General features: G+C 47.2%; 3 protein-coding genes across 3 annotated transcripts; 2 read left to right on the top strand and 1 right to left on the bottom strand.

Annotated features, from left to right (window-relative positions):
- Positions 1–4,131: 4,131 nt before the first annotated feature.
- gmps (guanine monophosphate synthase) lies at positions 4,132–13,338 on the bottom strand. Its single transcript, XM_048981247.1, has 16 exons — positions 13,122–13,338; positions 11,831–12,003; positions 10,229–10,343; positions 10,047–10,144; positions 9,796–9,899; positions 9,487–9,680; positions 8,875–9,040; positions 8,632–8,783; positions 8,246–8,419; positions 7,896–8,001; positions 7,628–7,743; positions 7,333–7,458; positions 6,628–6,743; positions 6,377–6,507; positions 6,018–6,190; positions 4,132–5,422 (listed from the first exon to the last, which is right to left on the bottom strand). Exons 1-16 carry the CDS (start codon positions 13,146–13,148, stop codon positions 5,321–5,323), a joined length of 2,073 nt encoding a protein of 690 aa, XP_048837204.1. The 5' UTR covers positions 13,149–13,338; the 3' UTR covers positions 4,132–5,320.
- Positions 13,339–16,318: 2,980 nt separating this feature from the next.
- On the top strand, positions 16,319–21,293 carry slc33a1 (solute carrier family 33 member 1). The gene is made up of 7 exons (XM_048981565.1): positions 16,319–16,656; positions 17,198–17,984; positions 18,116–18,315; positions 18,499–18,683; positions 18,791–18,908; positions 19,020–19,235; positions 19,576–21,293. The coding sequence occupies exons 2-7, from the start codon at positions 17,240–17,242 to the stop codon at positions 19,741–19,743; spliced, it is 1,632 nt and encodes a 543-aa protein (XP_048837522.1). The 5' UTR covers positions 16,319–16,656; positions 17,198–17,239; the 3' UTR covers positions 19,744–21,293.
- A 111-nt stretch (positions 21,294–21,404) lies between these two features.
- On the top strand, positions 21,405–24,841 carry c18h3orf33 (c18h3orf33 homolog (H. sapiens)). Its single transcript, XM_048982450.1, has 5 exons — positions 21,405–21,536; positions 21,755–21,814; positions 22,116–22,269; positions 22,853–23,013; positions 23,170–24,841. The coding sequence occupies exons 1-5, from the start codon at positions 21,405–21,407 to the stop codon at positions 23,422–23,424; spliced, it is 762 nt and encodes a 253-aa protein (XP_048838407.1). The 3' UTR covers positions 23,425–24,841.
- Positions 24,842–24,889: the final 48 nt, after the last annotated feature.

Raw genomic sequence — 24,889 nt, 5'->3', positions numbered from 1 at the left:
AGCCCCGGGTTGTTGTCGGAACGCTGAACTTGTCGCCACTTGTCCTTCAATCTCCTGCCACAGCCACAGCTGAACCCCGGCTTGGGAGTCGGTGCGGGGGGGGGGGGGGGGCGCCAGCTGCACACGTCCCCTCTCCCAATTAAGGTCGCTACAGAGATGCTTAACGAGCCTCTGCTCTAATTAAACACTCACCCTGGGCCAAAATATCCTCCGCAGAGTTTATCACACGATCTGAATCTGGATCCGTAGCTTCAAAGACAGTTATAGTTTGAGCAGTAACATTACATAACTTGTTTTTTTTTTTAAATAAATCACATTATATTATGAAAAATTGTATTATGGTCAAAGTCAGGAAGTGTGTGTGTCTGTATTACATTGATGACGTCCTGCTGTCTGCTGGTAATGGGCGCTCAGCTTTTGTCAGTCGGGCTGCTCTGCCTGCTTCCATTCAGCTGCACTCCGGTTGTGAAAACCCGAAAGTGGCCGTTGATGGGATGTCAGTGTGCTGTCGCCGTATAGTGGAGACATTCACGTGTGTTAGTTACTGTCCCCATAAAATGCCCCAGGGCTGCTGGACGGACAGATGACCCTGCACTCAGACCACAGGCTTCACCCTCACCCTCTGTGTTTGTGCGAGTCTCCTAAAAATCAATATGCAATAAAACACATCCCAGTGTTTTTTGTACTTGTAATTCTCTGTCTGTATCTGGTTGACCTGGTGTGCTACGTCCAGTCTGTACTCTTCCAGTTAATAGTCAAGTAAACTATCTAGTTCTAGCCCAGTACTCAGTGACAGCCAAGTACACCATGTTGCAGTCTGTCTTGGTGGTCATGCCGTGCTGCACATGATGGATCCGCACTTATGGATAAGGTTCAGCAGAGTGACACACTTAATGCAAAGCCTGGCTCTGGGCCTCGGCAGAATTACATTGGAAATACCTGTCATGTATGCAAAGACAAGACAGCCACTAGATCACTAATTGTAGGAGTATTCCATGCAAACCAAACTTGGCTCATTTGGTCTGACGGTATAAAGACATTAGGTCATTTGGACTGTAGTGAAACCAGAGTGTTCAGCAAATCAACCTTGCTGGTCCATTCAGACTCCCATTCAGGAAGGTGGCTCCCAGTCAAAGACGGCAGTTGCGGAAGGTGCTGACGCAGAGGGAAGAGAAAGTGATTATAAGAAAATCCATTAGGGAATATGCATCTGCTTCAGTGCATTTATGTATCTGCACTGACTTCCACTGACTGAGCGGAAGAACCAGCAAAGATGCACCTCCTCTGCGTCGCCAAGCTGACCTTCTAGCAGAACTTGGTGGGAAAACTCTGTTCATGGATTTGACATCAGGTTTTTGTGACATGCCCTTAGATGAAGATGATGGGAAACTCACTGCTTTCACAAAGTCCGTGGGCCTATTTCAGTGTAACAGGCTTCCTCAGGAGCTATGCAGCAGTCCTGGAACTTTGAGTATATTTGGTGATGAGGATTTCACGAGTCTATTGCGTTACCTACATGATCTCAGTGTTTGGGCCCAGATGAGAAAACAGCCTTAGATTGACTGAAGATGCTGTGCAGTAGGTTGCATACTTATAAACTCAAGTTGGCCCCCAAGAAATGTAAATTCATGAAACAGTCATTGGTCACGTGATTGACGAGACTACAATGTCCACAGATCCAAGGAAGGCGGAGAATATTTCAATGATTACCAGCTCAGACCTGATGGAATCTGATGATGTGACACCATCTCAGAAATGAGTTAGATCCTTCTTGGGAATGGTTAGTCATTATCAGCACTTTATCCCCTATTACTCAGCTGTTGCTAAGTCATTTCTTTGGTTTCCTGAAAGGTCAGAAGAAAAAAAGAAAGTTTATTAATGTCTTGCAGCTCAGACTACAGTTTAAAAAAACTAACGCCCAGTGATTGGAGCTCTGATCAAAGTCAGGTTTCCGATTCTTTAAAAGCATCATTGATTGATTGCATTATCCTAGCTAATCCTAATTCTTCACATGCATTCATTCTGTCTACAGACACTTCTTTGAATAGCATTAGAGTCCTTTTATCACAAGTTCAGGACAGAGAACTGAAGGCTGGGGCCAATGCTTTCGCTAACAAATCACTTTCACAATCACAAAGAAATTATATAGTTCGGGGTTTGGAATTCTTACCTTCAGAATGATCCATCTGTGGCAAAGGGCCGTACGTCCCCGGTTTGGACTGATGATAGCCTGCTGGCTCACATTATGATTAAGTGCAAGCTTGTCTGCCATTAACAGCGATGCGTGGCTAAGTTATCAAGTTACAACTTTAGCATCAAAATGTCCCACAAAGCATAACTGAGTCATATCTCTTTTGCCAGAAACCCTGTTGGTTAAAATCTACTTCAGGATCCATATCAGCAGCTACTGTCAGGAGTTATGGTGATATATGGTGTTTTCAGGAAGCCTGTTACCCAGCCGATATACACTATTTTGAGGCAGGGCCTCGTTAAGGGTGAAATAGGCATCGTTTGGAACACGTAAGGGTCTGTGTTTGGGGCTATTCAGACGTTCGTAGCCGCTCAGTGTTCAGGTCATTGTGTTTGGGTTTCATTAAACTTTAAACATTCTACTTTCTGTATTATAGGGATAAGGGTCAGACTGCCCTCATATTAAAGGGGATCGTTTTTTTCTTTAACCAGCTTGGTGTTTGACATTTATTTACTTGTTTATTGGGAATACAATGTTCGCAGATTTTGCGGAATGTATATAAGCATCCTGCAGTCTGTATTTGGTGTGTGTGTGTGGGTGGCTAGTGCTGTTTTCTACTCATTAGTCTAGAACAGTCCTGGCCAATCTTATCCGCAAAGGGCCGGTGTGTATGCGGGTTTTTGGGGTAACCTTTAGGTCAGCTGTCCAAACCCAGGCGTGAGGACTCGTCAGCCAATCAGTCCTCCAATTAGTGATCTAATTATGGAATCGCAGTGAAAACCTGCCCACACAGCAGCCCTTTCTGGGTAAGATTGCCCACCCCCTGGTCTAGAATAAAGGACATTCCTCTGTGGTGGCCTTCCTGTTTGTGAGACGTCTGCTATTGTCGTATAAACTTTATTTTGTTTCTAATTTTTACGTTATTTCAGTGTTCAATGAAACTCTACCGCGGTAAGAGTACTAGCAAAGCAGTGTATGTGTATGTATTTCATTGTTAGTGTCGTCTTGCGTGGCGGTAATTTGCTGACGCTTTTGTGGGTCGGGCGGCGGGCTTCTCTGCGCTCTGCTTGCTTCCATTTAGCTGAACTCCAGTTCTGAAAACCTAAACGAATACAATTATAATATTTTATTAATTCCCATGGAGAAGATCTCTTAGCTCCATGTAGGTGACAGCAAACTTTGAGGGGGGGGTCACAGTAAAGGGGCAGCCACCTTGCGGTGCCCAGGGAGCTCAGGGGCCCATGGATATGTGACTATTCGGCAAAGGCGGGGCTTGAAATGGCGACCTTACAATCATGGGCACAGAGGCTCCGCCCACTAGTCAGCATTCATGCATGCTGTGGCGGTGTGGTGGAGAGATTCACGTATCATAGATAAAACACATGTTCAGCAACCAGGCTCAAAATGATAACAGGTCCATGATTCATCATTTAATAAATAACAGATGTACGGGGAACTCAGAAACTTTTTTAGTACAAAACGATCACTTTCAGGCCTCGAGTTACACTGGGATCAGTGTGACGTACAGGTGCACATGAGGACACAGGATTCGCACCGCTGCGGAGACGAGAATTTGACAGCTGCTTTACCGTTACCTTCACCAAAATGTCCACTAGTGGGAGCCCTTGTAATACATATGAAGACTAATTTATACTTTTATTTGGAATAAGCAGCGATTACCTTAACAACTGATCAAATCAGACATAATTCATTTATAGGGACGAATACTGGGAAAATTAATCTGAGCACTGTGAACCTAAATGACGTTGACACTGATGAATCTCCAACATGAAATCTCACCGTGGGAGCTGCAGTTGAACCAGAGTAGGATACAACTATGATGAAAAGTTCATGAGGCGGTCCAGTGGTCCAGTGGACAGCGCCACTTGCGAATCTCACTGGATTATCTTGAATTTACATTAACCCAGGGAACACAAAACTACTTTCTAACATCTTTATTAAAGCTTGATTTTATCATCGTACAAATTTCAATGTTGAAACTGCATGCAGCGGTCGAGGCACATTAAAAAGAGAGAAAAAAAGGTCGGTCTTATAAAGATGAAGGCAAATGAATCACGAACTTGCATAAATTAAACTCAAAATTGTGATTTATATTGCAGTTAAATGCAACTACAAAATCAAGAGTTCACTAGCTGTAAGATGTTGCTTAGTTTTACACGGAGGAAGGCGGCGAACATTAAGAGTGAGAGTTGCGATTAAGACGTGAAAGGAGTCCATCTTGATTTCCCGCTGTTTCGATGAACACTGCACGGAATCGGAAGTACAAAGACAATAAATACCTAAAATACAAGCCTCAACTCACGTTATAAAACTGAGCTGTCATAAGTCACGTCTCTGAGGTCAGAGTACATGTTCGGTATGGAAAACAGACACTAAAGGGTTTACGCTCGAACCCGGGTCACAACAGGGACTATAAGAGTGAGAGACACGGCAGGAGTAAGTGTCATGAAAGTAGAAGAGCACAGGATTTTGTTTCTGGGGAATGATAGAAGCAGAATCTTCTCGTGAAAGCACGTATTGCAAGATGGATAAAGGGTACCTTGCACACTTGTCTGCAGTTGTCGGTGGGGAGAGGGGGACAGGGTTTGGGGATAGACACAGACCCACATGACTGCAGCCCTGGACAGCAGTTCTATATGAGACGTAGGATGTTTGTACAGTGTTCTTAGCAGAGTTTATTACAGCACTGGAGAGAAGGCAGTCTGAAATGCACTTCTGCAATTTGGCAATAAAAAAAGAGGAAAAAAAACACACAAACCCAAAATCACGTCAGAATGATACAAAAAAATGTGACACAGAAGTTTTTTTCCTTTAAAAAATGACGGAGACAGTGGCTGAACTACACCCAGCATCGGAGCTCTTACAGAGATGTAGCCTTATACTGATTACATTAACAAGGGGAAACAAAACAAAAGATGAACACAACCTCTCCCTCCCCAAGGGAAAAAAACACCTAGATGGGGCCTTGTCTTCAGGTGTGCTGCTGGTCACAGTATTGCCTGGCAACATTGGGAATGTTCTTGTCATGGGGGGCCTGGTAACTTGGGCGCAGTGTATTGGTGGATGAGGCAGGAAAGGTGTTGAAAGATAAAACGGGATCCGCGCGTTTCATTCCCACTCGGTGGTCCCTGGAGGCTTGGACGTCAGGTCAAACATGACTCTGGAAATACCAGGGATTTTCCTGATCTCCGTGACCATCTTCAGCACCACCTGGCAGGACAGGAGAAAATTTCAGCAGAAGGATCAGTGCTGCCAGAAAGCTTCCTTCCATCCATCCATCCATCCATCCATCCATAACCATGTGTCCTATTCAACGTCGCGGGGGGGGGGGGGGGTCTGGAGCCTGCAGGCACAAGGCAATGAACAACCCAGGACGGGGCACCAACCAATCAGATGGGCGCACGCGCGCGCACACACACACAAACACACACACCAAGGGGCAATTTGGTGACTCCACCTAACCTCCACATGCCTTTGGACTGCAGGGGGAAACCAGAACACATGGAGGGAACCTCACGATGACATGAGAACCACACATGGAACCATGACAGTGACCTGAACCCTGGACCCACAGGTGTGACGCAACATTGCTAACCACCGCAGCACCGCGCCGCCCCTCCAGAAAATCGTAACTGACTAATTATACATTTAAAATATATCCGAGGAACATGTGGGCACTTTTCCACTGCTGCGCCATTCTAGAAACAAAGGCGCACTGTTCAAGTCTGCCTGACCCGCCTTGGTCAGACGCAGGACACTACTTCATTGAAAAGTACAGGAGCTGCACTGTCCAATCAGGACTCACCTCCTCCGGGATCTGATTTCCGGGTGTGGCGGGAATGCCGGTCATGAAGTCGCTGGTGATGAAGGTGCGGATGACCACCGAGCGCCGACAGGAGGGCTGTTTCTGCAGGGGGTCACGGTCGAAGTGCAGGGGGGTCAGGATGACCGGCATCTGGCTGATCTTGCCGGCGTAACCTGGAGACTCAAAGCAGCCTGAGTTACTCACCAAAGCCGGAGTCTGAGACGCCATACCCGCTTGGTGCACAGGTCCAGCTGCAGAATCCCCCCTCCAGAGATCCTGGATTCACTGTCCCGTCTTGGACCCAAAAGCACAGGAAGATACCACATAGGATAAAAATGGGGGGCGGTGGGTCGTCTCACCCGACTCCCACAGGATGGAGTGAGCCACGTAGTCAGCCTGACGGAGTGTCCCCAGTACACCCGTAGTCAGGAAGGTGGGCGTGATGTCGGTGGGCGGCTCCCGAACCTGCGGCCCGAACACATACACCACTCTGGACAGGGGTTGGGGTGGAGGAGAGGAGGGCGTCAGGAGAACGAAGCCTTCGCAAGGGGAGCTAAACATCGCCATGACGACAGGGGCCGCCAGGAACGTGGAGTCGGGGCGGACGTACCTGTTGATGCTGTGACACATGCGGGGGATGATTCTAGCCAGGAACATGAGGGACCCCCAGGAGGGGTCATCTCTGCTGGAAATCCCGCAGACATAGCTATACGTCCGGCAGTCTCCCTGGGGAGCACAGAGGGGGCCGGTAGAGATACTCGTCTCAGCTCAAAAATGCAGCTGAACACATACGTCCCTGTCACGGAAGCCCTCGTTACCCAGCATGCACAGCGGCTCAGCTGCTGCCAGACAGCAGGGGCGCGTCTGACCCCGTTCTTGCAGGCTGCTTGTATTCATTTACTGACCGGCAGCCAGGAATAACTCCCCCCCCCCCCCCCCCACCCCTTCCTGTGTCCTGCTCATCCCACCGTCTGGATGTAGGGTAAATTTAGCCGGCTGTGGTGAGCCGCGGAAGGAGAGGAACAGCATGAGCACAGACTGTTTCTCCCTGGCGGCTGTGTGGGTGGTGCCACGGCTCACGCAGGCACTCATGACCACAGACACAAACATCCAGCACCCTTCCCATGATGCATCACCCCCTAGGAAAATTCCACTATGGAGCCACAATCAGGCCCAGCCTGCCATGCACCCCCCCCCTTCACTGGTAGGAACAGCCACCCCAGCCCTATGAACGATGTAACCCTGACATCATCAGTGATCATCAGTGACCTAAGTAAGACCCACGATAGCAGGATCAATGTCACGCCAGACTCACCTGGACACCCACGGTTTTTATTGGCAGGAGGAAGGCGTTGAGCGAATGAAGGCTGGTTATCTGCATCAGTTTCTCTTCTTCCTCCTCTGATATGCAGGACTTTACCTTCTGCAGCAAAGTATGGGGCTGGCACAGAACACAGGAGAGGTCAGTCTGCACAGAGGACATCCAACACCGACCATAAGGATGGTCTACATCAGCAAGTACTGAAAGTTTCACTAAAACCTACGGGCGAGCACAGATGACAGAGAGACCGAGGGGGGGGGGGGGGGGGGGGGGGGGGACCCAAACCCACCTTCTTGACGCTGGCGGAAAAGTCCGCAACAATCTTCAGGATGTTGTTGGTCTCAGCGAAGTCTTTGCAGATGTAGGGCTCGTCGGCACATATCACCCTGATGGCCAGACCGGGACCTGGGTGGGGGGAGAGGATAGGGGCCCCCAGAATCAGAAATGGATTTCAAACGTGCAGACAAGCTGCAGAATCAAAAAGCATGAGGGTCAGTCCACAGGAAACTTCCCACAGTATGAGGACGGGCAAAGGCATGTGGGGGGGTGAAAATCACCTGGGAACGGGTGTCTGGACACAATGTCCTCTGGGAGCCCCAGGTCTCGACCCAGCATCCGCACCTCATCCTTATGGAAATCCTTCAGCGGCTCGATTACTCTTCCCTGCGGATGGAAGCATGAGCGCAGGCAGCAATAACTCAGTGGAGCCTGTGATCTAACAGGGCTATGGACCCCGTGCCGGGAGGTCAACCCAGTAGAGCTTCTGTGATTGGTGGATTAATGGTTCTCTCATCCGACTAATAAAAACACATGGGTACGTCTCACGGGCAGATCCATGAAGTCATACAATCTCGACGGCGGCCCAGAGCTACCCAAAGCACGCGAGAAGGGCCCCGCCTACCGGTACCTCATCACGCAGCTTGCGGATCAGCTCCGTGTCGTTGTGATGCGTCTTGATGACGTCAGCCTTGCCACTGGCGATGGTGGAGGCGCTCTCGATCAGGTCGGGCCGCAGTGTACCCTGGGCCAGGAAAACCTCGTCCGGCTTCAGGTTCATCTCCCCGATCACCTCATTGGCCACCTGCAGGGAGTGGAAACATCAGGCCCAGCTTTGTAGCAAAGCTATAGAGTATTTACAACAGATACATCAGCAGCACATTCCTCCATCACAATGCATGAAGACAGAAACACTACATACACCCATCAATCTCCTGGATCATGCATTTACTTATTTTTACAAATCTGACCCGTAATCACAAACCCCAATGAATATGACCAAGTGTTTCCTCATACCTTCACAAAAGTATCTCCGATGATCTTCCTCTTCTCTTCTGGGTCAGTGGTCATGTTTAACGTCTTGCTAATTCGTTTCCGGGGCGTTCTGTCCTCCTCCGAGATGGGCAGTGTCGTCGTACCATTATAGAAGGTGTGAGCTGCATTCACCACTGCACGGAACCGCAGAACCCGAATGGCTTCAGAACGACGCTAAAAGTCTGTCGGTCACATGGTCGGGCGCCGTGCGCCGGACAGACTCACCCTTGACGTTGATGCCCAGCTTAATGAGAGCCTCCTCCACCATTTGGCTCTCCCTCTTGCGCATGAAGCCGTTGTCGATGTGGACGGCAATCACCTGCTCTTGGTTCAGGGCTTTGTTCAGCAGTGCCGTGCACACCGTGGAATCCACCCCGCCGCTCAGCAGCACCTTCGGAAGGCCCGCATGATTGGGTCGCGTACATGTTAGTCACTCCCTCCCCCCGACGGAGCCGAACCGACTGGGAAAGGCAGGGATTCATAATCGGGTGTGGATTTCACAAAGGGGGCGGCAGAGACTCGCGCTGCGGCCTCTTAGATTATCCATCTGAAATGTGCCCAGCGCGGTTCCGGTGTCCAACAGTGTTTATATTTTTTCTTAATGTTAAAATACACATGATTACAGCAACTCCGGTTATGTAAGATGAATGGCCATGTGGGGAATACTTATCCCAGGTCAAAGGTTCACTACTTCAGGGAAACGCAGAACCGCAGAACAAACCCTCACTGGCCGGCATGATACACAAAGAGAGCCCTGCCAATCTCAGCCCGCAGATGCTCCCAGCCCCACAAGCGAACGGGGACGCGGTCGGGCCCCTGGCTCCGCGGCAGCCTCACCAGCACTTTGGCCTTGTCCACCTTCTCCTGGATCTCCTGGATGCAGCTCTGCTCACGGCCCTGCACGGTGAAGTTGTTGCTGCAGCCGGAGATGTCGAACAGGAAGTTGCGGAACATTTCCATGCCGTGCTCCGTCAGGTCGACCTCTGGGTGGAACTGCGTGCCGAACAGCTTCTTCTGCTCGTTGGCGATGGCTGTGAGGTGCCGGCGGCGTGGGGGAGGGGGGCAGGTTTAGGGGGAGGGGTGAACTTGATGGACGGCCTCGATATACTCTGTGCTGCTACCTCCCGGCTCCTGCGGCTCGTCTACCTGCCACGAGATTCCCTGACTGCGCCACCACCTTGAACCCGTCGGCCACCTTATCCACGCTGTCGCCGTGCGTCAGCAGCACCAGTTCCTCCTTCTGGAGGCCTCTGCGGTGGGGGGTGGGGAGGGCAGATAGGGAATGAGCACGTGCGGACATAGAGTCCCAACCGATAAGCAGTTATGTGGCATCAGCATGGAAGGATGGAGAGATAGAGACAGACATCAGCACGACTTCTAACACCGCAGGGACTCACCTGAAAAGGGAGCAGGCGGTATCGAGGCTGATGTTAAACACTCCGTCCTCCCGAATCGTTTTCTTATTCACCGTGCCCCCGAACACTTTAGTCATCATCTAAGAATTGAAAAAACCGTCAGACGGGGGACCCCCATTCGGGGCGGCCGGGCCTGAGTCCGGCATCCGCATCCCCGCACAGACCTGCATTCCGTAGCAGATTCCCAGCACCGGCTTCCCGATGGTGAAAATGGCGGGGTCGAACCAGGGAGCGTCTTCTGCATAGACCGAGTTCGGGCCCCCAGATATGATGATCGCACTGGAAAGACCGACAAAGACAATTATGCATGAAAGGCTGCTCTGATCCCCGTTATCTCCAAAGAAATAAAAAGAGCTCGTTTTCCAAGCCATAGAAGAGCACCAATCCCACGTACTGAGCGCCGATACGATCCAAAGTACCTGAACGAAGGCCGACGGCCGAAATGAGCGCTGATGCGATACCAGTTTTAAACTAGTAAATACAAACAGAAAAAAATGCATGCCAAAAAAGTTTTGTTAATTTGGCTACTAGAAGCATACATAACGCACTGTTTCATACGTTTGTACACCTTGTTTAAAGCATTTTTGAGGCATTCGCAGTTCAGTTCTGAGTGAGGATCCGCAGGTGGCTAATGCTTAAAATACCTCACAATTTTTCTCCCACTGGCTACAGCGTCACTTACACTTAGTTGCAGTCGCAGCCCCTCATGCATCACAAGCTGTAGCGAGTGCGCAAGACAGCGCAAAGCCAGCGACTCCCAAATCACCCACTGCTTTCTTCATATTACTCATGTTGTCTTGCATAAATGGGTGTGCTGTGTTTATTGGGACGTTCCACCCAACGCCGATTCCACCTCTCAAAACTTTGTTTTCACAAAGATTGCAAAATCGTTGTTCTATTAGTTGTTGTTTCAAGCGCAAAATACTTCCAGACCGCAGGTGTTTGTTAGTTTGGTTTGCAAGTATGCAAGTCATACTCCTCCTCCTGCAAAGGGTTTGCGTGTGATGTCACACCCATGGAATAGCAGGAAAAAAACTGAGTGGCAGCATTAGCATTCGGCTTGGAAGCTGCAGAGGACGTGTTCAAAATGGCAAAGAGCTGTGGTGTGATTGCTTTATACGAATCGATTTAACAAGAAATAAGATCTGTTTACAGATTGCCCAAAACGAAATAAGTATCGGATGCTGATTGGTCACATATGGCTGATACCCAATCCCTCTAATAAGGTATGGATCGGTGCCGATACCGATCCCAAATATCAAATCAGTGCACCTCAAATTATACAAGCCTCGTTAAGCAGGACTAGAAACAGCGAAGATCTTACACCCTATAGCTATGTCGTTTTGAGTCATATCACCAGTGAGGCAGACAGCTCAAAAGGCAATACTGAGATACTGTACGAATGTCAGCAGCAAGATGTGGCTCACTGCAGGGTCATTCAAAATTCAGCGTTGTTTCAAATGTGATCATCTTCACATAATGTGCTATCTAATGACATTATTTCATAGGGTTCAGAGATTAATCCCAAATCCAGAAAAATCATTTTACACTTAGTGGGGCATATTTCCCAAAATGTGTACTGGACATCACGCCACTTGCAAACATGTCATTTAGTTGCTGTCAAATTCTTCTGAGTGCAACAAATCGCAAAACCTGAAATAGGAGGTGAAACGTGCAAAGAGAATAAGCTCAGCATTTTGTAAGCGCTTCCCTGTCTCATGAAATATCGGCTCAGGGGTTTCTCGCACACAGAGATAGCGCCATACCTGAATCCCTGCTCTTGCAGGGCGAAGGCTGGCGTCTCCAGGGGTAGGATCTCGGAGTGCACGCACAGCTCCCTCACGCGCCGGTCGATCACTTTCCCATACTGCGCGCCGGCATCCAGGATCGCCACGGCGCCCTCGAAGCGGCCACAGCCATCCTTTGATTCAGCATTAAGCTGCCGTGAGATAATGCAAAGACAGAATAAGGGTTTAAAATAAAATACGATTTATTATTATAAAAAAAATCTCCTTCGAATGAACTGACATGCCCAACACCAACCGAGCCTTATCTCAGCCCAGACTTATGACTAGTTGAGTACTGTGAGACTTCCATAAAATCTGGGTTGATATAAATTCACACGGCAAACCGATTCACATTGACGTTTCCCATGCATTTGATTTTCAACTACTTCTGTCATTTAAAGAGCACGCATGATGATTCAGAGCAATAGGTTTCGGAATCAGGGTAAATAATTCTGATGTCGGGGCATTAGTACCCGCTTTGAATCGCACTCAACACCAGCCAGCACTCACAGATTTGCATTTCGAAGTTGGTTTAAAAAGCGCACAGTGTGAAAGTGACTTTTTTCCCTTTATAGACCCGTCTGGCAGCAGCGCGCCACTGGGAGACGGGACAGTCTGCTGCACACGTGGGGAGCCCCGAAGGTGCCTCCGTCGGCGGGACGGTCTGCTGACGCACCGGGGCACTGCTCGACTATAAATGCGATCACTAAACAAAAAGCACACTACTAACTTTAGAGCTGAAGCTGAGAGTTGGGGTGGACCGCTATTAGCCCACCACGCAAGTTGCACGGATGGGGGGCCTATGCGAGGACGCCGTCCGCCGACCGGCCAGCCGCATGCCCCGCCTAACATGCCTTTCCCGGCAAAGCCAATCGGAGTTGCGGCGTTACTATAACACGCCATGAAGTCGGCAACCGCGATTCGTTAAGCAAAACAACACACGCGGCGCGCTTATAAACGCAGTCACGCCGGGGGATCTAACCTTGCCCGCCTCGCCATCAAGCCCAACACGCCACGGCCAGCCTGGACTCGAAACCGGCCTGCTGCTGCTGCGGGGCACCCCGGGGACCGAACGGAGCCACCGACTCTACTCAATTCGCTACCGAGCGCAGTTTTTAATCCCTTCCACTGTGTGGAGGCCGTGACCGGGGACTCTCCCAGCGAGCGCGCCCGGTGACAGAGCCTCATGTGCTCGGAGGAGGGCGGATAGAGACGCGCAGGACGCGGCGATCCTCCGCAGACCCAGGGGACCAGCGGCCACCGTGCTGACCTTGGATTCGCCGTTGCACAGAGCCATAACCGGCTGCCTGGACCCTTTTCCGTGTCGCGCAAGTGATTGAAGACCATCCGCTTGTGCCGCGAGCGTGAGTCTGACTCGGCGTTTCCCAGAATGCCGCGTGACTCCGGCCGTGACTCCGCGCGCCGCATGCAGAAGCAGCCACGAGCGGAGAGGGAGGAGCCTGGCGCGAGGTCGCCTGCCGGGGAAAGTGCGCTTATCCTGCACAACGTGAATTAAATTCCGCAGCGCCGGTCATTTGACTGCTGAGATCCTTAGCTAAGGTGATTAGAAGCACTCTCAGTTTACACAGAGAGATGACGCTGTAACAGTAGATTTGCCGTATTTAATCATTTTGGTGTGTGTTTTGGGGAGATACAAAATTTAACACAATTAAATATTGCACTACACGATTCTGTTTCCAAGCTGCACCGAACAGTGTTCGTGTTCCTCATATCCCACGCTTGTACCTTTGGGAAAGGTGTTATTTTTGATGTATGCGTCTTCGTGTACTGAGAAGAGGGGGAGTAAATGCTCACTGTCACACGTGTCGCTAATGTCTTTGTACTCTGTGGTTTTGGAGTCTGGACCGTTCTGAACCCCATTGGACCCCTTATTCACCGGCATTGAATGCCTCTTTGATCCGGGACTGACACGGTGCTCCGCTTTCTGGTTTATTAGGACCAATGGTAGCCACATCCTTTTCCACGGATACAAAATTCAACATCAGAGGAACCTTTTCTTTTAAACTGTGGATTACAAGGAATGCACGGTTGTGTCCAGGTATGATCGGAGCCTGCATCCGTACAATAAGAAGTTTAAACAGAAGATATGGTACAATGTTATAACTGTGACGTTTACAGACCCTTTATGGACCATCTTGAACCATATACAGTACTGACCATACAAGAAGCGCCATCTACTGGTGAAGAGATGAATCAAGTTGTCGGTTTTTTTCTACCATCGATATTCCCAGTTAGTTACTCAACAAAACTTTCTTTTTAAGCTCTTTTTTAAAAGGGCTTATGTCTGGGGATAGTAATATAACTAATCACAACTGTGTTAGATGGATTTCCAAGCATGACCAGTCACATGCCACACGAGCCCTGAACCCAATCCGCATGGCTCTGATCCAGTCTACCGACAAGCGTGCAGTTCTTGATTAACTGGAAGAATGAACACTTGAAGGAGGTTTGGCCTTAATCCACGAAGCCACGAGGAGGCCTACAGACCTGCACAATCCACTAATTGTCGTGGTTGGATCATGTGAAGTTGTTCACGAACACAGTGTTAAGACAGAAACGTCAGTTCAAACTTAATGACAGATTCCGAAGTTTCTGCCACGCGATCCAGACCATAGACAAGCAGACATTTAATTATTGGCTGCGTTACTGGCCACTGCACAGGGGGGTTAGCGGCACCGCTTACGTTTTAAAACATCCGTTCATAGAAGTATGATTAAAAAGCCGGCAGGTCACTGGTTAAAAATAATTGAATAAAATAAGTACGTGCAAGCCAGTTTTCATGCAATTTCACATCCTTTATTGGTATATATTTATTTAATAAATACCTAGAGTGTCTGCCTCGTTACAAAGTTTTCGAAAGAATCATTCCATGAGTACCAGGAGACTGAAAATAATCGCTGAAAACACGAAGGCACTGTTTTAGATATTTATAGGTAGTTTAACACTGTACGCCGAAAACGACAGCAGGGTTCAACTTAATTGTTACGTACATAATCCGAGCAGTTAAAGACGAGAGTGAGATGGAAAACACGAAATCTAGTAAAAGTTCATATACTCCCACCAGAAACAACTGGATCAGCTGGAGGATAATCCATGGCCTTTAACAATGACTTTCCTGAGTCGTTACAGTGGGTTCGAGATGTATTATTGGCCATATGTGAAAAGTACAATGGAATGGATACTCGTTCGGCCACGTCTAATACAAAGAACAGCTAACATACCATTCCATATACACATTTCACATATATTTAAATAATACCATTTTACTTTATTATACATATAAATAAATACTTAATGTTTCATTGATGCATTCATATTTTTGTGTATACAGATTTTTTTTATGTAATATATATATATATATATATATATATATATATATATATATATAGAATTTTGTAGTAGGCCTACCTATTGTGTACTGTGACGATATGAAGGCATTCTATTCTAATCGCACAGAAATGTACAGACAGACGTGCGGTACTGTCGGCGAAACACTTAGACATTACAGTACACCTACACTGCAGGTGAAAGTGACACTGCTGTAGTCTATATTCAGCAGCTGGTTATGTCCACAAGTTGAGAGAAGGAACTGAGCATTGTTTGGATCCTGTAATATACACCGTTCTTTGTTGTGCCAGCGGTCAATGCATGTTTGTATTACCAAATATCTATATTAAACGACTGGTGTGTCCACTGGTGTGTCCTAATATAGCAACTACACAAATAAGGTTGTTTAAAAACATACAATAATAGCTCATACCTTCGTAGATCTTACCCTCAAAGACCAATATTTCATTTAAAATATTGGCTCCAGCACACACTGTGGTACCTAAGATTATCATAAATGACTAAAATAACGGCTGTTAAGAAACTAGGCACACAGAGGTAAGGTAACTTTTTTTAAGAATGAATACGGGGGATATCTAAATGGTCACCGTATCTGATTGGCTGGTTATGATGTAAGAATCAAAATATCCATACGTATTAGTGATAAATTTTGTGTCAAAGCAGTAATTTTCTGATTGTACAAAGTACATACAACGATATAAAGATTTTCACTAACTTTTTGTGATCAAGTGAGTGCATAATATAAAGTTTCTCCCCGGAAGCACGTATGTCAAGTAACAGCAATATAGATCCTAATGGGCATGACGACCGGAGGCTAACGAAGCTAAACTGCCAGTTCTGTACGGTTATCCTACATACAGCTGATTGTCATAGGTATGTCACACAATTAGATGCTTCTCGCATACCTCCTGCAGTCTGTCAGGGTGTACCCTTTTACCAAATGGTGTTCCCTACGATCCAGTCCAGGATGAGCGCTTGGAAGGTGCACAGATGAATGGATATTCCCTAGTAGTTCCCATCTTTTGCCTGAGCTTTGCTTATTATGGGTCTCTGTTATTGCTATCAGCAAGAATAGGAACTGATGTTTGAAGCTTTTGGACACGTCAGCTGAAAGACACGGAAGGCTTTCAATGTGACACACTTAACGGAAACCCATTGGATACATGCGGCTTTGCGAACACGGAAGGGTTTTACTGTAACGCGCGCACTTGAAGTATACGGAAGGATTTTGATGAAACACGTAATGCTTACATGAAGGAAGGCACTCAACTGCCGGTTATGACTAGGAATTATAGTTTTTTAAAGTGCATTGCGGTTTTAAAATACTTAGCTGTGGATACGCAGGAGTATCACGAACGAAGTCTATGTTTGTAGATGTATGCGTTGGTCGACTTATTTGGTTAGTGGGGTTTCCATGAACCATTTCATCGCAAAAGGTACCGTCATGCTGGCTAAACGAAATAATCTTACTAAAAATTTAGTATCCGTTCTCTATTCTGTTTATTTTTTGCATTATGTTTATATTGTTCTCGGTTGTTGTTATATTTCCTCAGTCTCTTTCCTGGAATTCGATCAATAATCGTTTTTATTATTCCATTGTATGACTACTAAACTGACTCCATAGTTTACAATCACCAGCAGATAACTGCTACGTCTTGCGGTCGTCGGTTGGAATAGGACGCTTCAGACCCCGTAACCTTTTCAGACTTGCAGTGATATAAAACTATGTCACGCAACGTTTTACGCTTCATTGGTCATTGAGGGTAATATAGACGAATGAACTTCAAAGCAACCTTTTCTGCATCTTGTCATGTCATATCATCATCATCATCATCTGCATCATCATCAAGTTGTATATCATTTTTAAATTGAAACCTTAATAAGTACATTTTGTAAAGTCTTTGTGAGTACTGTACTATAAAATATTCCTTGATTAAAAAAAATGAAGTTTACAATCCCCTGAATTTTATATTATAGAATCCTTCACTGCACTGTTGGATTGATGTCCAACCAGAAATCATGGACCTGCCTATATCTAATTCGAGAAGGAATGGTCGGCAGAGGAGGCCAGTCATCTCTTGGGAGATGAAGGACGGCGAAACCATCTACCCATCTTCTTTAGAGAGGGAGGAGGAGGCACTGCTTCAGGCTGCTGAGGATGACGACGGTCGTCCCAATGGGCATAGGAGTGTGAGAGCAGAACTGGGCAATGTCTGCTTACTGCTCTTCCTGTATGTTTTACAGGGAATTCCTCTGGGTCTGGCAGGAAGTATACCTCTGATCTTACAGAGTAAGAACGTCAGTTATAAAGACCAGGCGTACTTCAGCTTTGTGTTTTGGCCTTTTAGTCTCAAGCTGCTTTGGGCTCCGCTGGTGGATGCCCTATACATGCCACGGTTTGGTCGCAGGAAGTCGTGGTTAGTCCCCACCCAGTACCTCCTGGGCTTTTTTATGCTCTACCTGTCCGCAACCGTGGACTCGCTGCTGGAGAGCGACGACCACAAGCCTCCGGACATTTTCACAATCACGGCTGTGTTTTTCATGTTGGCCTTTCTGGCTGCAACGCAGGACATCGCTGTGGACGGCTGGGCTCTCACCATGCTCTCCCGGGAGAATGTCGGTTATGCCTCTACTTGCAACTCAGTAGGGCAGACAGCTGGCTATTTCCTCGGCAATGTGCTCTTCCTGGCTCTAGAGTCAGCTGACTTCTGCAACAGTTACCTGAGGTTTGAGCCCAAGTCCACTGGCATCGTCACTCTCTCAGGTATATCTGACTAGGGAATGCAAAGGATTTGCTCCGTGTCATTTGCGCTCTGATCTGTAGAAATATACAAACTTCCGCGTGAGCACACACAAACGTAACTTTTGATTTCCTGTTTTTTGTGCTTTGGCTAGACTTCCTTTTCTTCTGGGGGGTGGTGTTCTTGGTGTCGACCACCCTGGTGGCGATCATGAAGAAGGAGACCCCCAGACGGCAGGCCAAGAAGGAGGTGAGGGAGGAATCCCAGGGGGTCATGGAGACGTACAAGCTGCTCATCTCCATCATCAGGATGCCGGCCGTCTTTACCTTCTGCTGCCTGCTGCTAACCGCGAAGGTCAGCTTTGACTGCCGTGCCTCCCATTACCAACCGTTATGTTACAGTTTGCTTTGTTTACAAATTAAGCAATGTTTAACAAATATTTCCAATGATTAATACATATATGCTATTAACACAGTTAGAGATTTTACGCCCTGATCTGGCTAATGCTAATATCTCTGTTGGCTTCACGATCGGCAGGTGGGCTTCTCCGCAGCAGATGCCGTGACGGGACTGAAGCTGGTGGAGGCGGGGGTGCCCAAGGAGAAGCTGGCTCTGCTGGCAGTGCCCATGGTGCCGCTGCAGATCCTCCTGCCCATCCTTATCAGCAAGTACACTGCAGGGCCCCGGCCCCTGGATGTGTTCTACAAGGCCTTTCCTTTCAGGTACGCAAACGCACTAGCGTCCAAGTGCAGGAGGACAAACTTACACCTGTACTTCCATTTCATGGAGCCTTTGGAGTGTCGGCATCAAGCTGAACATCTCTTGGCAGGTTGCTGATTGGCTTGGAATATGCTCTGCTGGTGTGGTGGACACCCAGCATGCGCCAGGAGACGGGCTTTCCCCTCGGCTACTACGGCATGGTGCTCCTGAGTTACGCCGTTCACCAGGTCATCCTTTTGATCACAGGCTCGCGGTTTTCTGGGGACTCTCAGAGATGTTGTAGATGCTGCCTGCACACCCACACCGTTTAAAAAACAACTTTGTTTGGTCCCCCACAGGTGGCCCTGTACAGCATGTATGTGGCCACGATGGCCTTCCATGCCAAAGTTAGTGACCCCCTCATTGGAGGCACCTACATGACCCTCCTGAACACCGTCACCAACCTAGGTGGCAACTGGCCGTCCACGTTGGCACTTTGGCTCGTGGACCCGCTGACGACCAAGGAATGTCAGGGGGCCGCTGGCCAGGCGTGTAACTCTCCAGAGGCCACTGGGGTGAGTCTGCATTCTGGCTGATGGTCAGCTGTCCAGCTTGTGGACCAAAAAAGTGAAAGCTGCATGGAGTAGTGCACAATATTGGGGTCTTTACAAGCATGCTGTTCCGTTTGTGTGCCATCGTGTATCCTGTTAATTGGATTGTCACACTTCATGCAAATTTCTAGTTGCTTGCATACATTTCTGCATTGTTTTGGATAATTAAACGGTTAGGCGCTTAGCTTTGTGTCAGAATGATCGTGACCTTCATAAGATAAGTGAAGATAATTACTGAGAGCTTTCCCGGATTTTTCCTAAGGTGATTTTCATGTCTGTTTCCCCCCCCCTTCCTCCCCTGTAGCTCTGTTCCCAGATGGGCGGCACCTGTGTGACGCTGCTAGATGGGTATTATGTGGAATCTCTGGTGTGTGTTCTGATCGGCTTTGGCTGGTGGTTCTGGCTGGGAAAGCGCCTGAAACGACTGCAGGATACGAGACCTTCAGCCTGGCAGTGTCAGAGACCCAACTGATGCCCCCCCCCTCATGCAGCTGCGTATCGGGACACCTGATGCCAGACCATGCGGCCTTCCTAGGCTGCAGATGCCCATCCCTGTGCCACCATTCAGCTGTGTCACTCACCACTTTCTTGTGTCTGTTTCTGAATTTTCTTCTCTATCGCTCCGTCACCCGTCTTATCAAGGGTGGAAAGTTCAGTTCCAGAGAGTACAAATCCAGACCAAGGTCTTGTTTCAACCAACCGGTACTCTGTGACTGAGACTCTTTATACTCAACTGTTTGGTCGAAATCTTGGACTAGGTTTATTCTTTCTGGACCTGAACTTTCCCCATCTTCTTATTACGCCTCCTGACCGAGCCTCTTCCTTGTCCTGTATACATACTTGGGTGCTTTACCATCACATAGGTCCAACGTAATTATCACTGCGTACATCTCCACACTTGTGGGTTTATGCTTCCTGTCTTCAGATGCTGCACAACTGTTGCACAAAATTGCATTAAGCAGATGCTGATGCAAAATATATTCCAGTATGTACTTTCAGTTTCTGTCTGCCGTGAAGGAGTTTGATATTGATTATTTAGTCTGGGGGTTTTAATTTGAGTGAGCACTGGTTAGAAAGTGATTTTGTGTAGTTTGCACAGTATTGTAGAAGAAAAAGCAAAAGGATTGTAGATTCAGTTTTTTTTTCCTTTTGGTGTATATTTTCGATTATGCAGAACTTTCTTATGTTAAAATGTAAACATTTTTGTCTTTTTTTTAATAGGATATAACTGTACTTTTTAATTGTTTTAAAAACATTTTTACTGAACATGACTCAAAAAGAATGTGTAGAATACTTTTACATTCTTGTCATTATTTACATTGTTTGATGGCTCTACTGAACTGAGCTAAAAATCACCAAAAGAATCATTCCTTCTGATTTGCCAAAATTGTTTATTTCTTATCGTCACTTAAATGCTTTTGATGTATTTTTTTCCGATTATAATTTAGATTTTATATTTATGTTAGATTTAAAAGGACCTGAGCTCTCGTGATGGAGGGACAGATTTCAAATCCAGTCTTTTCTTTTGAGTAATTTTGTTTTTCTTTATTTGATAAAATGATGTCATATACGACCTCTGCTGGAGGTGTCAGGAACTACACGATGGACGTGAGACGCTTTAAAATATTGGCTCATTTTCCCTGTTAGGCATTTTAACAGGACTTGTTGAAACTTGCTTGGTGACCTGAGGTTCCCCTCTAGGAACCCTGGTTTGTCTTCACCAAGTTTTCACAGAGTGTCAATATTCTGAGTGCGATAATCAGCTGGGAAGGTGCAGGGAGAACTTTTGAGAACTTCTTTGGTCTTGCATTGTGTGCAGTTTTTGCTTAAGTTGGAAGATTTTTTTTTTTTGTGAATTTTGGTCTGTCAAATATGGCTGAAGTTACCGGGTGGCTGTAATGATGATTGTACATATGCTGAACTGTAAGCAGTTCTAGGGAACTTTTGTACCAAAAAAATGACCAAGATTAAATATTGTAAAGATTTAATACATATCATATATAATAAAAAATATTTAACAATTCATTTGTTTTTTCATTTTTACCTCGCTGAAAAACGAAATCGCGTACGCACTTATTTTGGCCCATTCGCCACACAGTACCGCAGGGGTGGACCTTAGTTTGTAGTTTTTAGATGACAAGCAACATGGCGGAGCCCCCACCGGTCGTACCGCCGCGGACGGGATCTGTAGGCACTGGAAAGGCTTCCTCCAACGTCGTTTCAACAATATCCCAATTTGCGGATGATCACCTCACGCTTGTGAGGGTACGAGCTAATTTCAACGCCGACATTACAAGCCCTTACCTGATCACCTAGTATTGACATATCAACGCTACAAAGACACCACTGTTTACAATGTCAGACCTTAAGCTACTGGTACTTTAAATGAAATAGACATTTTAAACGACTGGCATCTTGTTACCCGTGTTGAAAGGAGTATCTCAGAGTGTAATATAGTCCGTTTCTGTGATGTGTTTCTGCAGAGTCTCAGCACCGGTCTTGCAATAGCTGGGGTGGTTATAATAGCACGAAGCATTAAACTGGTTAGTATCGTCAAATAAAAGAGCACGCACGTGGTCATGGATTTGCAGTAAGAAACGCATCACTAAATGTCATTCAGCAGTACCCCACATGTAGTCAGCTAAGTGACATCGACAGATTCCTGATGCAGATGCACTTGGAAGACATGAATTTTCACATTTACGTCATTCAGCTGAGAAAGGAATGGCCGGTTAGGGGTAATGGCAAACGTACCCTTTAGCAAGCTGATATTCGTCTCTTAAAATATATTCGTGCATTTATTAGTAAATTGTTTAGCAACTGGTGATCTCTTTCTTGTCACAGACTGCTAAGTTTGGCGCGGCCTCGGAAATCCCAGCTTTTTTCGTAGAGAGGAACGTCAGCCTGCGAGGCAGAGTGCATCGGGTCACAGACAAGGGACTGGAGGTGGAGCACACCCCAATCAGGATCCCGGTGCTTTCGTCCCTGCTCGGGAAATGTACGCCCCACACCACCGAAACAAGGAGTACTTACCGGAAAACACACTACTACCTGTACTTCCTAACTCACCCTAACACATCACACCAGGTTAAGAAGCTTGGTTCTGGTTCCTTCACAAACAACAAAAATAGCTTCAGTCGTATGAATGTGATAAAAGACCCAGTAGTTTTTCATACTGGTTTACATTTCTCAAAGTGTGCCTAACCTTTACATTAAAAAGACTGACATTACAGGACAGTTAAAAACTCCAGTTAAAATATCCAGATGTGGAATATTCTAGGTCACTTTGAGTTCAAGGCTTCAAGCATCATCTAAGGGTTTCCCATTCCCTGGTCTGTGACGAGCATCCCAGCTGGTAGCAGAGCACTGGAGGTTTTGAAGCAGGGGTGGGAAATTGCCAGAAATAAGCTATATTACTATATAAATGAGACCTGATTATTGCGCCTCTTGATCACATGAAATGTATTAAATTTGGGAACCCTTAATATAAGCGACCAAGATATGAAATGGCATGACAATGAAACGTCAGTGATTGGGCTGATATGGAGGGGTCTCGTCACTTCAGTGCCTGTTTTTCACAGGCCGCTCGGACAGCCTGCTTGACGTGCGTCTTGCTGGAGTGCAGGTGACCGACGAGGGCTGGGCGTGGCTTCGGGACCACCTGACGTCCACAGAGACCGTGTGGTTCAGGCTCATTCGGCGAGACAACGACACTCTCGACTGCCTGGTGTCGCTGGGCAGGGTGAGCGTGGCCTTCTGCCTGTTTATTTTGGGGGAGGGGGGGAGATGTGTACTTAGGGGTCTGTTTTCAAGGTGTCGTCAGATTCTGGTGAAAAATAACAAGTTGGTGTCTGTCGCCTCCCCCCACCCCCTGCGGTGGCTGCCGTGTCCCGTCCAGAGGGTTGCATTCAACATGTGTGTGAATGAGGAGCTGCTTCGCCTGGGCCTGGGAAGGACCGTGCCGGTGCTGGGCCTTCACCACGGCTCCCGGTTCTACTGGAGGGTCCACCGGCGCCTGCTGAGGGCCGAGGTGCAGGCGGAGAGGAAGAGGCGGGGCTTATGGGTGCAGGAGAGCTTCTGGAAGAGGCTAGCAGGGGCTCTCAGTGGCAGTGCGGTGGTGCGGCTGCTTATAAAACTGTTCAAACGGACCTAGAACCTCAGAGAGGACAAAAGCTGGGCTGGATTTTGGCTGGATGGAAGGTTAATATGTAAAGACAAGCGAGAAGTACTGCCTGGTCAGATATATTTTTGGTAATTAACGTGACTTTGTAAAAACTTTATTTGTAAATAAATACAATATTTAGCATGTGGTCTGTTATGTCACATGTTAAAACTTGATGTGACTTAGGAGCTACGCCTGTAATACTTGGGTAATTGCAGATTTTTGTTTTTTTCTTAACACATGCACACTGCAGATAAGTTGATCTTTAGACTAATGTGGATTTGTGAAGCTCAGGATCACCTGGACTACAGGAGTGCTGAAGTGATTCCCGCAATCATTTTGGTGACCCCCTGCCCCCCCTTTCGAAAACTTCTCTTTGCTGTTGTCCTCTGACAGGGAGCCACATTGTTACGGTAATAGTGCTGGAGGGGTCCACTACTCCCCCTCACACCCCCCCCCCCCCCCCCACTGAGAAAGGGGACTCGGTTGTCATGGTAGCATTCAAAGGACAAAGCAAACCGAAAAAAGTGAAACCCTAGATAGCTGTAAGAGGCCCAGCACAAAAGGCAGGGTATAAATTCAGTATGGGGGGGGGGGGGGGTGTGGGTGGCATCAGAGAATCCTTAGATAAAATGTGACACTTAAAAAATTGTTTAAAAACAATTAACAATTGAAGGAATGAATATGTAACCCCCAATTTAAAATACAATAACACAGAAAGTGCTTAACACGCTAAAGCCTTTGTGTTCCCGGGCTATTTACACTGTAGCAAATGTGGTTTGATTTATTTTTTACTTCACCGGTAAATTATTTCAGTCAGAACAGAATCTAAGTTCTTGCCAAGGTGGTGCTGCTCTGTGTGGGGGGAAGTGGGGTAAAGCTAAATCCTCAACAGCCACAAATCGCTCTCCCTGTGTGTGCGAGTGGGGTTTGGATGGAGGAGAGCGAAAGAAAATGTCCCCAGAAGAAAGACGGAGCCGAGTCTTTGTTGTGCCGCTCCCACGGGCGGCCAGGGCGAGCTGGTCGCCCCTCATTGGGTGGCTGTTTGAACTAGAAGGTAAATGAAAATCTGGAAGCTGGTCTGGAGGACTTTGGACTGACAGGGAGCGTAAAAGACGGTTAGAGGGAGGGTCGGTGTGGGAGGGAAACCGCGGACAGGATCACAGCGGACCGGGAGGCACAGAGCGGCCATCCCGCCGTCAGGGCTGATGAAACACATCAAATTAAACCTGAAGCGACATCCACATTTAATAAAACATTCGTGTTTAATTCTAATGAAGTGCCGTATATGCGTGGTTTTTAAAGTTTATTCAGACTGTGAATGAAATTTAAGTACTAAATATACTTTTACTGAATGTGTTTAACTTGTATGTTTAGCAACACAATAAAAATATTCTTGAATACTGAACATGTGCTGTGAATTTTTTCCTCTCTGTATAGGATGACTTTAGGCAAA

Source organism: Brienomyrus brachyistius, chromosome 17, assembly GCF_023856365.1.
Source record: "Brienomyrus brachyistius isolate T26 chromosome 17, BBRACH_0.4, whole genome shotgun sequence".
NCBI classification, from domain to species: domain Eukaryota; kingdom Metazoa; phylum Chordata; class Actinopteri; order Osteoglossiformes; family Mormyridae; genus Brienomyrus; species Brienomyrus brachyistius.
This window is presented reverse-complemented; position numbering and strand designations above follow the sequence as displayed.

Excerpts from the sequence above, each read along its gene's own strand:
- slc33a1 (XM_048981565.1), top strand. The coding sequence starts at position 17,240 with ATGGACCTGCCTATATCTAATTCGAGAAGGAATGGTCGGCAGAGGAGG. Across the intron at positions 18,316-18,498 it reads GCCTGCTGCTAACCGCGAAG|GTGGGCTTCTCCGCAGCAGA; the intron begins GTCAGCTTTGAC and ends CACGATCGGCAG. Across the intron at positions 19,236-19,575 it reads ACTCTCCAGAGGCCACTGGG|CTCTGTTCCCAGATGGGCGG; the intron begins GTGAGTCTGCAT and ends CCTCCCCTGTAG.
- c18h3orf33 (XM_048982450.1), top strand. The coding sequence starts at position 21,405 with ATGACAAGCAACATGGCGGAGCCCCCACCGGTCGTACCGCCGCGGACG. Across the intron at positions 21,815-22,115 it reads TAGCACGAAGCATTAAACTG|ACTGCTAAGTTTGGCGCGGC; the intron begins GTTAGTATCGTC and ends TTCTTGTCACAG. Across the intron at positions 23,014-23,169 it reads GCCTGGTGTCGCTGGGCAGG|AGGGTTGCATTCAACATGTG; the intron begins GTGAGCGTGGCC and ends TGTCCCGTCCAG.
- gmps (XM_048981247.1), bottom strand. The coding sequence starts at position 13,148 with ATGGCTCTGTGCAACGGCGAATCCAAG. Across the intron at positions 9,681-9,795 it reads GTCAGGGAATCTCGTGGCAG|CCATCGCCAACGAGCAGAAG; the intron begins GTAGACGAGCCG and ends GGCACCTCACAG. Across the intron at positions 9,041-9,486 it reads TGGACAAGGCCAAAGTGCTG|GTGCTGCTGAGCGGCGGGGT; the intron begins GTGAGGCTGCCG and ends GGCCTTCCGAAG.